Here is a 14,858-nt window from a genome sequence, read left to right on the forward strand (position 1 = left end):
GTAAATCTTCTTACACCCGCTGTCTACATTCACCTAACAGCAACAGGTGCCTAGGTGTAGGTTGGCAGGTGTACTCACCTAGTTGAGGTTGCAGGGGTCGAGTCCAAGCTCCTGGCCCCGCCTCTTCACTGGTCGCTACTAGGTCACTCTCCCTGAACCATGAGCTTCATCGTACCTCTGCTTAAAGCTATGTATGGATCCTGCCTCCACTACATCGCTTCCCAAACTATTCCACTTCCTGACTACTTTGTGGCTGAAGAAATACTTCCTAACATCCCTGTGATTCATCTGTGTCTTCAACTTCCAACTGTGTCCCCTTGTTGCTGTGTCCAGTCTCTGGAACATCCTGTCTTTGTCCACCTTGTCAATTCCTCTCAGTATTTTGTAAGTTGTTATCATGTCCCCCCTATCTCTCCTGTCCTCCAGTGTCGTCAGGTTGAGTCGCAGCCTGTGTGGAGACCCCAGTGGTGTTAGTTCACAATAAACAGCTATGATAGTTAATCCTGGGTCACAAAACCTGACCTGAAACTAGAACCATAATTGTTCCTTGGTTAGTGTATAATAAATCTTATATTCAACACAACACTCACTCTAAAGTTGGTCCAGGTTAACACCATCAACACAACACTGTACTTACTGCAGTGGCAGGAGGATAGGTTCCCTGGCCAGCGGCTCCAACAGGCTGTGGTCCACGGCCAAGGGCTGCAGAAGGTTGGGCTTCCTTGGCAGGGGCTGGAGAAGTCTGGGCTCCCTGGGCAGGGGCTGGAGGAGCCTGGTCTCCCTGGGCAGGGGCTGGAGATGCCCAACATGACCCAGATGAAGGCCGGGGAGCGGGGCAGAGTGGATGAAGGACTGCTGCTCGTGGCTCTGACACTCGTTAAGGGCACTGATTCTGTTAAGCTTACTCTTCATTAAGCCAACGATCTGCATCAGGTCGTGACCATCACACAAACATCCACTACCTCACTATAAATGTTCTGAAAGTGAAAGTCAGGTTCCTTTCCCACCGCCACTTTCCCTTCGCGCGTGTACACACTTCCATCATTTGTGGCCTACAAACACCTTCACCGGGATATTCTTTGCGTGTTTGCTCCATATTTCCTGTTTGCTAATACAACTCGATTTAATAGGCAGAGTTTTAGGTTGTCTGTCTTGTGCTGGAGCCTCCCAGCCGTCTTGTGTTTACGTTACTGGTGCCACTGTGGCCCTCTGATCACGGTGGCCCTCTGATCACTGTGGCCCTCTGGTCACGGTGGCCGGTGTCTCTCAGAAGTCATCATGAAATCGCCTCTCAATGCTCGTTCTTATTTATGCTTTGCTTATTTAACTGCGAGTTCTGGTGGTTCATTAGTTTCTGTACAGCGTGGAGCAGCATCCTGGGCGTGACAACGAGAGAGACGCACCATGCTTGGTAAACTTGAGAAGCATTTTGGAAACTGTCTAGATGCGAAGGATAAGGCTGTGGAGGGCCCCTTGGAGTGTGTGGAGGGCCCTTGGACCCTAGTGATCACTCATACTGTTACAGTGTGACTGTGGTCAGTGTGACTGTGGTCAGTTACAGTGTGAGTGCAGTTCACCACTGACAAACGTCACACAGTAACATGCGCAGGTGACAGCCTGGTGACCAGTGTCCGACTACAACGTAACTTCACCTCACCTAACACCTCATTTCACTACGAATAAGACTGACATGTCACTGCAAAATAATTTGTATAAATTAAAAATGCGGCAAACCTTTCAAAAAATAATATCTTCAAAAGCATTATTATTTTTGGTTTCCGGGAATTACCTTTGAGTTTATTAAGGCTGACCACCGGGAAAATAATTATTTTTATTACCATATAATTCTTGCAAATCTTGATAAATTGTTTAATACGGGAGAATTTTGATGTTATTTTCACCGAGGGGAAGAAAAGGGCAAACTATTATTTTATTATTATTCACATAAAACGCGAAGGAAAGAAAGATATACTGACAAAATACATTAAACGAAAGCTGGAAAAATATGTCTGGAATATCGCCATCACAGAGATTAACCCAGAAGACATTTCCCAGAATGTTTCAGGTGCAGCCATGAAGGTCCCACACTAACATACCAGTTTTAAAACATTTTAGAGAACCATGTATTGTGAATCATGATTCTCTCTTGACACATCAAATATATATTACCATCATCTCAAAATCCTTCATAGATAATTACAAATGAATGATAACTATGTATATAAACAAACAGATAAATGAATTAAAAGCGAGCAACTCAATAAATATAGCTATATGTAACGAGAAATATATATATATATATATATATATATATATATATATATATATATATATATATATATATATATATATATATATATATATATATATATATATATATATATATATATTGTGCAATAATGGAGAAAAAACGTTACAAAATGCAAAAAATCACTGGAGGAAGTTGAATGATAGCTCTAGGCCTTTGTGTTGCAATCAACACATCAGAAGCTTGCAATGTTGCATAAAAGAGAGGAAGTCCGAGCAGATATGTTCATAAGAACATAAGTAAAAAGAAATATTGCAACAGGTCCACAGACCCATGCGGAGCAGGTCCATGTTTCCTCCGCGGATTAGCCCAATGACCCATCCAGTCTGGTCACCTCCACTCAAGGATGGAGCACGGTACCAGACCCAGCAGCACAAGCTAGTCACGTCCAACTCACACCCACCCACACCCACTCATGTATTTATCTAACCTACTTTTAAAACTACACAACGTTTTAGCCTCTATAACTGTACTCGGGAGTTTGTTCCACTCATCCACAACTCTATTACCAAACCAGTGCTTTCCTATATCCTTCCTCAACCTGAATTTTTCCAACTTGGCTCTAGTGAAGATGGTGTCACCGTGACAACGAGACAAGTCTGGCCTCGGCTCGTCTAGTGAAGATGGTGTCACCGAGACAACGAGACAAGTCTGGCCTCGGCTCGTCTAGTGAAGATGGTGTCACCGAGACAACGAGACAAGTCTGGCCTCGGCTCGTCTAGTGAAGATGGTGTCACCGAGACAACGAGACAAGTCTGGCCTCGGCTCGTCTAGTGAAGATGGTGTCACCGAGACAAGTCTGGCCTCGGCTCGTCTAGTGAAGATGGTGTCACCGACACAAGACTGGCCTCGGCTCGTCCAGTTGAACTGTCCACATGGATCACTATACTACCCTAGAAGGATGGTCACCAACATTGTTTGATCCGAGATAAACAACTCAACATTGTTTGATCCGAGGTAAACAAGGCAGCACTGGAAGCTTATTAAAGCTGACCAGATGAGTTGTACTCTTACGAGGATGTACTCAAGCTTAATTCTAGACCCTTGTGAGAATAAATCTAAGCTTATTACACTGGACTTTCATGAAGGCTACATTGAAGCTTAACTCATATAAGCGTATGTTGAAGCTTAACTTGGCTCTTATATACGTATATTGAAGCTTAACTTTTCCCTCTGATAATGGTTCGCCCTCAACACGAAAACTCGCATTTGATGATTCCCTTTGAGGGCATCAAATAAGATTAACCTCCGTTCCTTTAACAATTTACCTCTGAAATAGGAATGAGGGGGGGGATGAGAGGTGGTAGCAGGGAGGGGGCGGTAGCAAGCAGGGGGTGGTAGCAAGCAGGGGATGGTAGCAAGCAGGGGATGGTAGCAAGCAGGGGGTGGTAGCAGGCAGGGGATGGTAGCAAGCAGGGGGTGGTAGCAAGCAGGGGGTGGTAGCAAGCAGGGGGTGGTGGCAAGCAGGGGGTGGTAGCAAGCAGGGGGGGGTAGCAAGCAGGGGGTGGTAGCAAGCAGGGGATGGTAGCAGGCAGGGGGTGGTAGCAAGCAGGGGGTGGTAGCAAGCAGGGGGGGGTAGCAAGCACGGGGTGGTAGCAGGCAGGGGATGGTAGCAAGCAGGGGGTGGTAGCAAGCAGGGGCTGGTAGGAGGCAGGGGGTGGTAGCAAGCAGGGGGTGGTAACAAGCAGGGGGTGGTGGCAAGCAGGGGGTGGTAGCAAGCAGGGGGTGGTAGCAAGCAGGGGGTGGTAGCAGGCAGGGGTTGGTAGCAAGCAGGGGGTGGTAGCAAGCAGGGGGTGGTGGCAAGCAGGGGGCGGTAGCAAGCAGGGGATAGTAGCAAGCAGCGGGTGGTAGCAGGCACGGGGTGGTAGCAAGCAGGGGTGGCAGCAAGCAGGGGTGGTAGCAAGCAGGGGGTGGTAGAAAGCAGGGGGTGGTAGCAATCAGGGGGTAGTGGCAAGCAGGGGGTGGTAGCAGGCAGGGGGTGGTGGCAAACAGGGGGGGGTAGCAAGCAGGGGGTGGTGGCAAGCAGGGGGTGGTAGGAAGCAGGGGCTGGTGGCAAGCAGGGGGTGGTGGCAAGCAGGGGGTGGTAGCAGGCAGGGGGTGGTAGCAGGCAGGGGGTGGTGGCAGGCAAGGGGTGGTAGCAGGCAGGGGGTGGTAGCAGGCAGGGGGTGGTCGCAAGCAGGGGGTGGTAGCAAGCAGGGCGTGGTAGCAAGCAGGGGGTGGTAGCAGGCAGGGGGTGGCAGCAGGATGGGGGTGGTAGCAAGCAGGGGGTGGTAGCAAGCAGGGGATGGTAGCAAGCAGGGGGTAGTAGTAGGCAGGGGGTGGTAGCAAGCAGGAGGTGGTAGCAGGCAGGGGGTGGTGGCAAGCAGGGGGTGGTAGGAAGCAGGGGTTGGTGGCAAGCAGGGGGTGGTGGCAAGCAGGGGGTGGTAGCAGGCAGGGGGTGGTAGCAGGCAGGGGTGGTGGCAGGCAAGGGGTGGTAGCAGGCAGGGGGTGGTAGCAGGCAGGGGGTGGTAGCAATCAGGGGGTGGTAGCAAGCAGGGCGTGGTAGCAAGCAGGGAGTGGTAGCAAGCAGGGGGTAGCAGCAGGCAGGGGGTGGTAGCAAGCAGGGGGTGGTAGCAAGCAGGGGGTGATAGCAAGCAGGGGGTGGTAGCAAGCAGGGGGTGGTAGCAAGCAGGGGGTGGTAGCAAGCAGGGGGTGGTAGCAAGCAGGGGTGGTAGCAGACAGTTGGTTGTAGCAAGCAGGGGGTGGTAGCAAGCAGGGGCTGGTAGCACGCAGGGGGTGGTAGCAAGCAGGGGGTGGTAGCAAGCAGGGGGTGGTAGCAAGCAGGGGGTGGTAGCAAGCAGGGGGTAGTAGCAGGCAGGGGGTGGTAGCACGCAGGGGGTGGTAGCAGCCAGGGAGTGGTACCAAGCAGGGGGTGGTAGCAGGCAGGGGGTGGTAGCAAGCAGGGGGTGGTAGCAGGCATGGGGTGGTAGCAAGCAGGGGGTGGTAGCAGGCAGGGGGTGGTAGCAAGCAGGGGGTGGTAGCAGGCAGGGGGTGGTAGAAAGCAGGGGGTGGTAGCAGGCATGGGGGGGTAGCACGCAGGGGGTGGTAGCAGGCAGGGGCTGGTACCAAGCAGGGGGTGGTAGCATGCAGGGGGTGGTAGCAAGCAGGGGGTGGTAGCAGGCATGGGGTGGTAGCAAGCAGGGGGTGGTAGTAAGCAGGGGATGGTAGCAAGCAGTGGGTGGTAGCAGGCAGGGGGTGGCAGTAGGCAGAAGGGTGGTAGCAGGCAGGGAGTGGTAGCAAGCAGGGGGTGGGAGCAAGCAGGGGGTTGTAGCAGGCAGGGGGTGGTAGCAGGCAGGGGGTGGTAGCAGGCAGGGGGTGGTAGCAGGCACGGGGTGGTAGCAGGTAGGGGGTGGTAGCCGGCAGGGGGTGGTAGCAGGCATGGGGTGGTAGCAGGCAGGGGGTGGTAGCAAGCAGGGCGTGGTAGCAAGCAGGGGGTGGTAGCAAGCAGGGGGTGGTAGCAGGCAGGGGGTGGTAGCAGGCAGGGGGTGATAGCCAGCAAGGGGTGGTAACAGGCAGGGGGTAGTAGCAGGCAGGGGGTGGTAGTTGGCAGGGGGTGGTAGCAAGCAGGGGGTGGTAGCAGGCAGGGGGTGGTAGCAGGCAGGGCGTGGTAGCAGGCAAGGGGTGGTAGCAGGCAGGGGGTGGTAGCAAGCAGGGGGTGGTAGCAGGCAGGGGGTGGTAGCAGGCAGGGGGTGGTAGCAGGCAAGGGGTCGTAGCAGGCAGGGGGTGGTAGCAAGCAGGGCGTGGTAGCAAGCAGGGGGTTGTAGCAAGCAGGAGGTGGTAGCAGGCAGGGGGTGGTAGCAGGCAGAGGGTGGTAGCCGGCACGGGGGGGTAGCAGGCAGGGGGTGGTAGCAGGCAGGGGGTGGTGGCAGGCAAGGGGTGGTAGCAGGCAGGGGGTGGTAGCAAGCAGGGAGTGGTAGCAGGCAGGGGGTGGTAGCAGGCAGGGGGTGATAGCCAGCAGGGGGTGGTAGCAGGCAGGGGATGGTAGTTGCAAGGGGTGGTAGCAAGCAGGGGGTGGTAGCAGCCAGGGGGTGGTAGCAGGCAGGGAGTGGTAGCAGGCACGGGGTCGTAGCAGGCAGGGGGTGGTAGCAAGCAGGGCGTGGTAGCAAGCAGGGGGTGGTAGCAAGCAGGGGGTGGTAGCAGGCAGGGGGTGGTAGCAGGCAGGGGGTGGTAGCAGGCAAGGGGTGGTAGCAGGCAGGGGGTGGTAGCAGGCCGGGGGTGGTGGCAGGCATGGGGTGGTAGCAGGCAGGGGGTGGTAGCAAGCAGGGGGTGGTAGCAGACAGGGGGTGGTAGCAGGCAGGGGGTGATAGCCAGCAAGGGGTGGTAGCAGGCAGGGGTGGTAGCAGGCAGGGGGTGGTAGCAAGCAGGGAGTGGTAGCAGGCAGGGGGTGGTAGCAGGCAGGGGATGGTAGTTGGCAGGGGGTGGTAGCAGGCAGGGGGTGGTAGCAGGCAGGGAGTGGTAGCAAGCAGGGGCTGGTAGCAAGTAGGGGGTGGTATCAAGCAGGGGGTGGTAGCAAGCAGGGGGTGGTAGCAGGCAGGGGTTAGTAGCAGGCAGGGGGTGGTAGCAGGCAGGGAGTGGTAGCAGGCAGGGGGTTGTAGGATGCAGGGGGTGGTGGCAAGCAGGGGTGGTAGCAGGCAGGGGGTGGTAGCAGGTAGGGGGTGGTTGCAAGCAGGGGATGGTAGCAGGCAGGAGGTGGTAGCAGGCAGGGGTGGTAGCAGGCAGGGGGTGGTAGCAAGCAGTGAGTGGTAGCAGGCAGGAGGGTGGTAGTAGGCAGGGAGTGATAGCAGGCAGAGGGTGGTAGTAGGCAGGGAGTGGCAGGAGGCAGAAGGTGATAGCAGGCAGGGGGTGGTTGTATGCAGGAGGGTGGTAACAAGCATGGTGGTAGCAGGCAGAGGGTCGTCGCAGGCAGGGGGTGGGAGTAAGCAGGGTGTGGAAGCAGGGAAGGAGGTGGTAGCAGGCTGGGGGTGGTAACAAACAGGGTGGTAGCAGGCAGAGGGTGGTAGCAGGCAGGGGGTGGGAGTAGGCAGGGGTTGGTAGCAGGCAGGGGATGGTAGCAGGCACGGGGTGGTAGCAGGCCGGGGGAGAGTGGTAAAAGGAAGAGGGGAGGTAGCAGGCAGGGGTGTGGTAGTAAGAAGGGGGGGTGGTAGAAAGCAGGGAGTGGTAGTAGGCAGGGGGGTGTTAGCAGGCAGGGGGTGGCAGCAGGCAGGGGGTGGTAGAAAGCAGGGAGTGGTAGTAGGCAGGGGGGTGTTAGCAGGCAGGGGGTGGCAGCAGGCAGGGGGTAGTAGCAGGTAGAAGGGTGGTAGTAAGCATAGGGGTGGTAATAGGCAGGGAGTGGTAGCAGGCAATGATGGTAACAAGTAGAGGTGGTAGCAAGCAAGAGGTAATAGCAGGCAGGGGGTAGTAGCAGGCAGGGGGTAGTAGCAGGCAGGGGGTAGTAGCAGGCAGGGGGTAGTAGCAGGCAGGGGCTGGTACCAAGCAGGGGGTGGTAGCAAGCAGGGGGTGGTAGCAAGCAGGGGTGGTAGCAGGCAGGGGCTGGTAGCAAGCAGGGGGTGGTAGTAAGCAGGGGATGGTAGCAAGCAGTGGGTGGTAGCAGGCAGGGGGTGGCAGTAGGCAGAAGGGTGGTAGCAGGCAGGGAGTGGTAGCAAGCAGGGGGTGGGAGCAAGCAGGGGGTTGTAGCAGGCAGGGGGTGGTAGCAGGCAGGGGGTGGTAGCAGGCAGGGGGTGGTAGCAGGCAGGGGGTGGTAGCAGGCCGGGGGAGAGTGGTAAAAGGAAGAGGGGAGGTAGCAGGCAGGGGTGTGGTAGTAAGAAGGGGGGGTGGTAGAAAGCAGGGAGTGGTAGTAGGCAGGGGGGTGTTAGCAGGCAGGGGGTGGCAGCAGGCAGGGGGTGGTAGAAAGCAGGGAGTGGTAGTAGGCAGGGGGGTGTTAGCAGGCAGGGGGTGGCAGCAGGCAGGGGGTAGTAGCAGGTAGAAGGGTGGTAGTAAGCATAGGGGTGGTAATAGGCAGGGAGTGGTAGCAGGCAATGATGGTAACAAGTAGAGGTGGTAGCAAGCAAGAGGTAATAGCAGGCAGGGGGTAGTAGCAGGCAGGGGGTAGTAGCAGGCAGGGGGTAGTAGCAGGCAGGGGGTAGTAGCAGGCAGGGGCTGGTACCAAGCAGGGGGTGGTAGCAAGCAGGGGGTGGTAGCAAGCAGGGGTGGTAGCAGGCAGGGGCTGGTAGCAAGCAGGGGGTGGTAGTAAGCAGGGGATGGTAGCAAGCAGTGGGTGGTAGCAGGCAGGGGGTGGCAGTAGGCAGAAGGGTGGTAGCAGGCAGGGAGTGGTAGCAAGCAGGGGGTGGGAGCAAGCAGGGGGTGGTAGCAGGCAGGGGGTGGTAGCAGGCAGGGGGTGGTAGCAGGCAGGGGGTGGTAGCAGGCAAGGGGTGGTAGCAGGTAGGGGGTGGTAGCGGGCAGGGGGTGGTAGCAGGCAAGGGGTGGTAGCAGGCTGGGGGGGGTAGCAAGCAGGGCGTGGTAGCAAGCAGGGGGTGGTAGCAAGCAGGGGATGGTAGCAGGCAGGGGGTGGTAGCAGGCAGGGGGTGTTAGCAAGCAAGGGGTGGTAACAGGCAGGGGGTAGTAGCAGGCAGGGGGTGGTAGTTGGCAGGGGGTGGTAGCAAGCAGGGGGTGGTAGCAGGCAGGGGGTGGTAGCAGGCAGGGGGTGGTAGCAGGCAAGGGGTGGTAGCAGGCAGGGGGTGGTAGCATGCAGGGGGTGGTAGCAGGCAGGGGGTGGTAGCAGGCAGGGGGTGGTAGCAGGCAAGGGGTGGTAGCAGGCAGGGGGTGGTAGCAAGCAGGGCGTGGTAGCAAGCAGGGGGTAGTAGCAAGCAGGAGGTGGTAGCAGGCAGGGGGTGGTAGCAGGCAGAGGGTGGTAGCAGGCAAGGGGTGGTAGCAGGCAGGGGGTGGTAGCAGGCAGGGGGTGGTAGCAGGCAAGGGGTGGTAGCAGGCAGGGGGTGGTAGCAAGCAGGGAGTGGTAGCAGGCAGGGGGTGGTAGCAGGCAGGGGGTGATAGCCAGCAGGGGGTGGTAGCAGGCAGGGGATGGTAGTTGGCAAGGGGTGGTAGCAAGCAGGGGGTGGTAGCAGACAGGGGGTGGTAGCAGGCAGGGAGTGGTAGCAGGCAAGGGGTAGTAGCAGGCAGGGGGTGGTAGCAAGCAGGGCGTGGTAGCAAGCAGGGGGTAGTAGCAAGCAGGGGGTGGTAGCAGGCAGGGGGTGGTAGCAGGCAGGGGGTGGTAGCAGGCACGGGGTGGTAGCAGGCAGGGGGTGGTAGCAGGCAGGGGGTGGTGGCAGGCAAGGGGTGGTAGCAGGCAGGGGGTGGTAGCAAGCAGGGGGTGGTAGCAGACAGGGGGTGGTAGCAGGCAGGGGGTGATAGCCAGCAGGGGGTGGTAGCTCGCAGGGGGTGGTAGCAGGCAGGGGGTGATAGCCAGCAGGGGGTGGTAGCAGGCAGGGGGTGGTAGCAGGCAAGGGATGGTAGTTGGCAGGGGGTGGTAGCAGGCAGGGGGTGGTAGCAGGCAGGGAGTGGTAGCAAGCAGGGGCTGGTAGCAAGTAGGGGGTGGTATCAAGCAGGGGGTGGTTGCAAGCAGGGGATGGTAGCAGGCAGGAGGTGGTAGCAGGCAGGGGGTGGTAGCAGGCAGGGAGTGGTAGCAGGCAGGGGGTTGTAGGATGCAGGGGGTGTTGGCAAGCAGGGGTGGTAGCAGGCAGGGGGTGGTAGCAGGTAGGGGGTGGTTGCAAGCAGGGGGTGGTAGCAGGCAGGAGGTGGTAGCAGGCAGGGGTGGTAGCAGGCAGGGGGTGGTAGCAAGCAGTGAGTGGTAGCAGGCAGGAGGGTGGTAGTAGGCAGGGAGTGATAGCAGGCAGAGGGTGGTAGTAGGCAGGGAGTGGCAGGAGGCAGAAGGTGATAGCAGGCAGGGGGTGGTTGTATGCAGGAGGGTGGTAACAAGCATGGTGGTAGCAGGCAGAGGGTCGTCGCAGGCAGGGGGTGGGAGTAAGCAGGGTGTGGAAGCAGGGAAGGAGGTGGTAGCAGGCTGGGGGTGGTAACAAACAGGGTGGTAGCAGGCAGAGGGTGGTAGCAGGCAGGGGGTGGGAGTAGGCAGGGGTTGGTAGCAGGCAGGGGATGGTAGCAGGCACGGGGTGGTAGCAGGCCGGGGGAGAGTGGTAAAAGGAAGAGGGGAGGTAGCAGGCAGGGGTGTGGTAGTAAGAAGGGGGGGTGGTAGAAAGCAGGGAGTGGTAGTAGGCAGGGGGGTGTTAGCAGGCAGGGGGTGGCAGCAGGCAGGGGGTGGTAGAAAGCAGGGAGTGGTAGTAGGCAGGGGGGTGTTAGCAGGCAGGGGGTGGCAGCAGGCAGGGGGTAGTAGCAGGTAGAAGGGTGGTAGTAAGCATAGGGGTGGTAATAGGCAGGGAGTGGTAGCAGGCAATGATGGTAACAAGTAGAGGTGGGAGCAAGCAAGAGGTAATAGCAGGCAGGGGGTAGTAGCAGGCAGGGGGTAGTAGCAGGCAGGGGGTGGTAGCCATGAGGGGGTGGTAGCGGGCAGTGGGTGGTAGCCGGCTGGAGGGTGGTAGTAGGCAGGGAGTGGTAGCAGGCAGGGGGTGGTAGCAGTCACGGGCGTGTAGCAGGCAGGGGGGTGGTAGCAAGCAAGGGGGGTGGTAGCAGGTAGGGGGTGGTGGTGAGATACAGGGGTGACAAGGCCCTGTAGGTTACCTGTGTTCACCTCCAGAGGTCATCCCCCCCCCCGTGGCCTGTCCCTAGACCAGGCCTCCTGGTTCCTGGCCTGATCGTTCAGACTGTTGGTACCGGCTGTCAACAGCCCAACACATACACGACAGCCAGGTTGATCGGCAACTGATTTTATAAATTTGTCGAGTTTCCTATTGAAGACAGAGTTGTGTTGGTGATGTCTCTTAAACATGAAGGGAAGGTTTGAACAGTCGTGGTCCCTTTACACCTTTTGAGTTCTCTTTCAGTGTATTTATTGCTATCTTACTTCTTCACTTGGGATATCCTTCACCGTCTGCCAAGCCTCTTGTTATCACATATAATGATCCATTTCTCTTGCCATTGTTAGCTTTCGTTCTTCAGAAAGTCTGCTGTCTTGAAGCAGTTCTGTTATTTGTCGTCTTCGCCTACAGAGGGCGCGCCTCTCCCTCACCAACCTGCGCCTTCTCCTCCTCCTCTTTCCTAATGACTTGTGTCTAGATCATCGATCTTATCCTCTGGAAATGCTTGTTGTTCTTAATAAAATATTTGTAACCGGGTTTGACAGACTTTTCAAGACAAGGTTCAGTGTTCAGTATTTTGTCTTGGAACTGCTGCGAAGTTTGTCTGTTGGTTCTTATATAAACACAATAACTAGATTTTGAGTGTCGATGACATCACTCATGGTCTTAACTCAATGTATAAGAGTGACTGTTTAACATACATGCCAACTTTTCTCTTTCTGTCTTTTGTTTCCGGTAGCATCAGATTAATTGTTAGGTAAGACACATATGCAACAGTTAGGTATCTTTATTTTGAAACGTTTCGCCTACACAGTAGGCTTCTTCAGTCGAGTACAGAAAAGTTGATAGAAGCAGAAGATACTTGAAGACGATGTAATCAGTCCATCACCCTTAAAGTTTTGAGGTGGTCAGTCCCTCAGTCTGGAGAAGAGCATTGTTCCATAGAATGAAACAATGGTCTTCTCCAGACTGAGGGACTGACCACCTCAAAACTTTAAGGGTGATGGACTGATTACATCGTCTTCAAGTATCTTCTGCTTCTATCAACTTTTCTGTACTCGACTGAAGAAGCCTACTGTGTAGGCGAAACGTTTCAAAATAAAGATACCTAACTGTTGCATATGTGTCTTACCTAACAACCTGTCGGTATTTTATACCATTTTAATAAGCATCAGATTAAGGATGATGGCGAGGAGTCCAGCCTTCACTGTCAGAGCAGGCTGTTACCTGGGTCTCCATCAAGGCTGCACACACAGCATCTCAGTCAGAAGGCTACTGATGAACGGTATTTTGTTGTTTCTCGGCTTCAGATACTGAATGTTTACAAAGAAAACTGATATAATTGTTGTTGTGCTGGAGGGATTTTGTTTTTATTATTAGATTTAACATGAGGCCCTGGAGAGGCCGTCAGTGTTTGCACTCCAGGATAATTCTTCGCTGCTGCTGATATATTCTTAATATTTCTTGCCATTCTTTTCCATTTCCTGACACTTAAAAATCTCTGCTGTCTGAATGTTTTAATTTTCAACTTCGGTTGTACATTTGTGTTTCTTACATGCCTCGTTACCTTCACATGCATTACTTTAACACTCACCATTGCATTGACCCATTCACTGAGTGAGGGAACATTTTAGGATGAAAGTAAATACAAGTCTTGGAATGACGTTATCCTGTATTCAGAAGTGTATAGCATTCCTTTAGAAAGAAATTGGAGAAAGTTAGTTTAATATGTTTATTATGCACCCAATACCCATCTGTGGGCGGAAGTCAAAATATTACAGAGGTACATAATGGTTCCAGGGACTGGACCCCAAAGTTTTGATAGCTGAACAAGTTAAAAAGGTAATGAACTCCAAGTATATCTGGTCACAGTCATGATCAAGTTACAAGGAGACCGTGCAGAGGTTTTTAACAAGACTGGTCCTGGAGAAAAGGGGTATATCCTATGAGGAGAGGTTAAAGGGCACTCAACCTGAGAACAGGAGGGATAGGGAGGATATGATAACGTCGTACAAAATACTTGTACCGACACATTCCATCTAGTTACTCCACATTTGCCAGCTCTACAGACGTAGTGTTGACAACCTTAGCTTATCAGACGCTGTGTTTTGCTGTGTCTAAGCTGGGGGTCACTTTTGTTGTGAGGGACTGTAAGTGTCTCATGTGCTGCTCTACCTAGAGTATGCCACACTCACGCCGGTGTGGGACTTCTCTGTAAAAACCTGCATTCGTGGTGATAGTGGTGGCCCATGCTAGCCTTCCCATGGTGATGAGTAATATACCTGGTTGTATGAATCTTATTAGAGTCCGCTGGTCCAGTGGTTAACGCGCTGGCCTGTGCTGACACTCTCTAGCTGTACTGACACTCTCTAGCTGTAGCTGTGCTAACACTCTCAAGCTGTGCTGACACAATCAAGCTGTGCTGGCAAAATCAAGCTGTGCTGACACAATCAAGCTGTGCTGACACAGTCAACTACTACAGCTCGACACTACTCATGGTTCACTAACTACAGAGTTATGAGTATAACGAGGTCATCAACACACGAGTCATCATCATTCATCAGACTTCACTTTTCCACCTCTCTCTCTGTATAATATATATATATATATATATATATATATATATATATATATATATATATATATATATATATATATATATATATATATATATATATATATATATATATATATATATATACATATATATATAGCTGAAGGAGACTCGAACCTACGAACCTTATGACAAGGTACGCAGTGCTTTTATGGCGGTACTCATGAGTTTATTCCACTCATCCACAACTCTATTACCAAACCAGTGCTTTCCTATACCCTTCTTGAATCTGAATTTTTCCAACTTAAAACCATTGCTGCGAGTCCTGTCTAGGCTAGATATTTTTAGCACGCTATTTACATCCCTTTATTTATTCCTGTTTTCTATTTATACACCTCGATCATATCCCCCCTAATTCTACGCCTTTCTAGAGAGTGCAGATTCAGGGCCTCAGTCTATTCTCATAAGGAAGATTTCTGATACATGGGATCATCTTTGTCATCCTCCTCTGTACGTTTTCCAGAGCATTTATATCCATTCTGTAATACGGTGACCAGAACTGAGCAGCATAATCTAAATGAGGCCTAACCAAGGATATATAGAGTTGAAGAACAACCTGAGGACTTCTATTATTTATACTTCTTGATATGAAGCCAAGAATTCTGTTAGCTTTATTGCGAACACTTATGCACTGTTGTCTTGGTTTCAGATTACTGCTAACCAGAACTCCTATATCCTTTTCGTAATCAGTAATATTAAGATCTACAATATTTAGTTTATATGTGGCATGGTTATTTTCCTGTCCAACATTTAGAACATTGCATTTGTCTATATTAAACTGCATCTGCCACTTCTCCGACCACTGCATCAGTCTATTCAAATCATTCTGGAGTGCTCTAATGTCGTTATTAGAATGAATTGGACGGCCTATTTTGGTGTCATCAGCAAATTTGCTTATGTCGCTATTTATTCCCTCATCTATGTCGTTTATGTAAATTGTGAACAACAACTGGCCCAACACTGACCCCTGAGGAACACCGCTTGTGACGTGCCCCCATTCTGATTTCTCCCCATTTATGAAAACTCTCTGCTGCCTATTTGTCAGCCATGCCTCCTGTTCCGTGTGCCTTAAGTTTTCTCAACAGCCTCTGATGTGGAACTCTATTGAAAGCCTTACTGAAGTCCATATACACAATATTATATTCAATGCCATGATCTACCTCCTCAAATACCTTAG

At 53.5% G+C, this 14,858-nt stretch overlaps 1 protein-coding gene across 4 annotated transcripts in view; it reads right to left on the reverse strand.

Moving 5' to 3' along the window:
• The window catches only part of rho-5 (rhomboid-5), a 318,955-nt gene extending 317,200 nt beyond the window's left edge, over positions 1–1,755 (reverse strand). For 2 of the 4 annotated variants that reach the window (XR_008407475.2, XM_053780640.2), the window contains exon 1: positions 638–1,755. Coding sequence is in view for 3 of the 4 variants with exons in the window: in XM_053780640.2 (XP_053636615.1) it covers positions 638–930 (293 nt within the window). In the remaining variant the exon portion in view is untranslated. The remainder of the gene's footprint in view (positions 1–637) is intronic. The other 2 variants (XM_053780642.2, XM_053780641.2) reach the window with 2 other exon arrangements.
• Between the last annotated feature and the right edge of the window lie 13,103 nt (positions 1,756–14,858).

Source organism: Cherax quadricarinatus, chromosome 26 (assembly GCF_038502225.1).
Source record: "Cherax quadricarinatus isolate ZL_2023a chromosome 26, ASM3850222v1, whole genome shotgun sequence".
Taxonomy (NCBI): Eukaryota; Metazoa; Arthropoda; class Malacostraca; order Decapoda; family Parastacidae; genus Cherax; species Cherax quadricarinatus.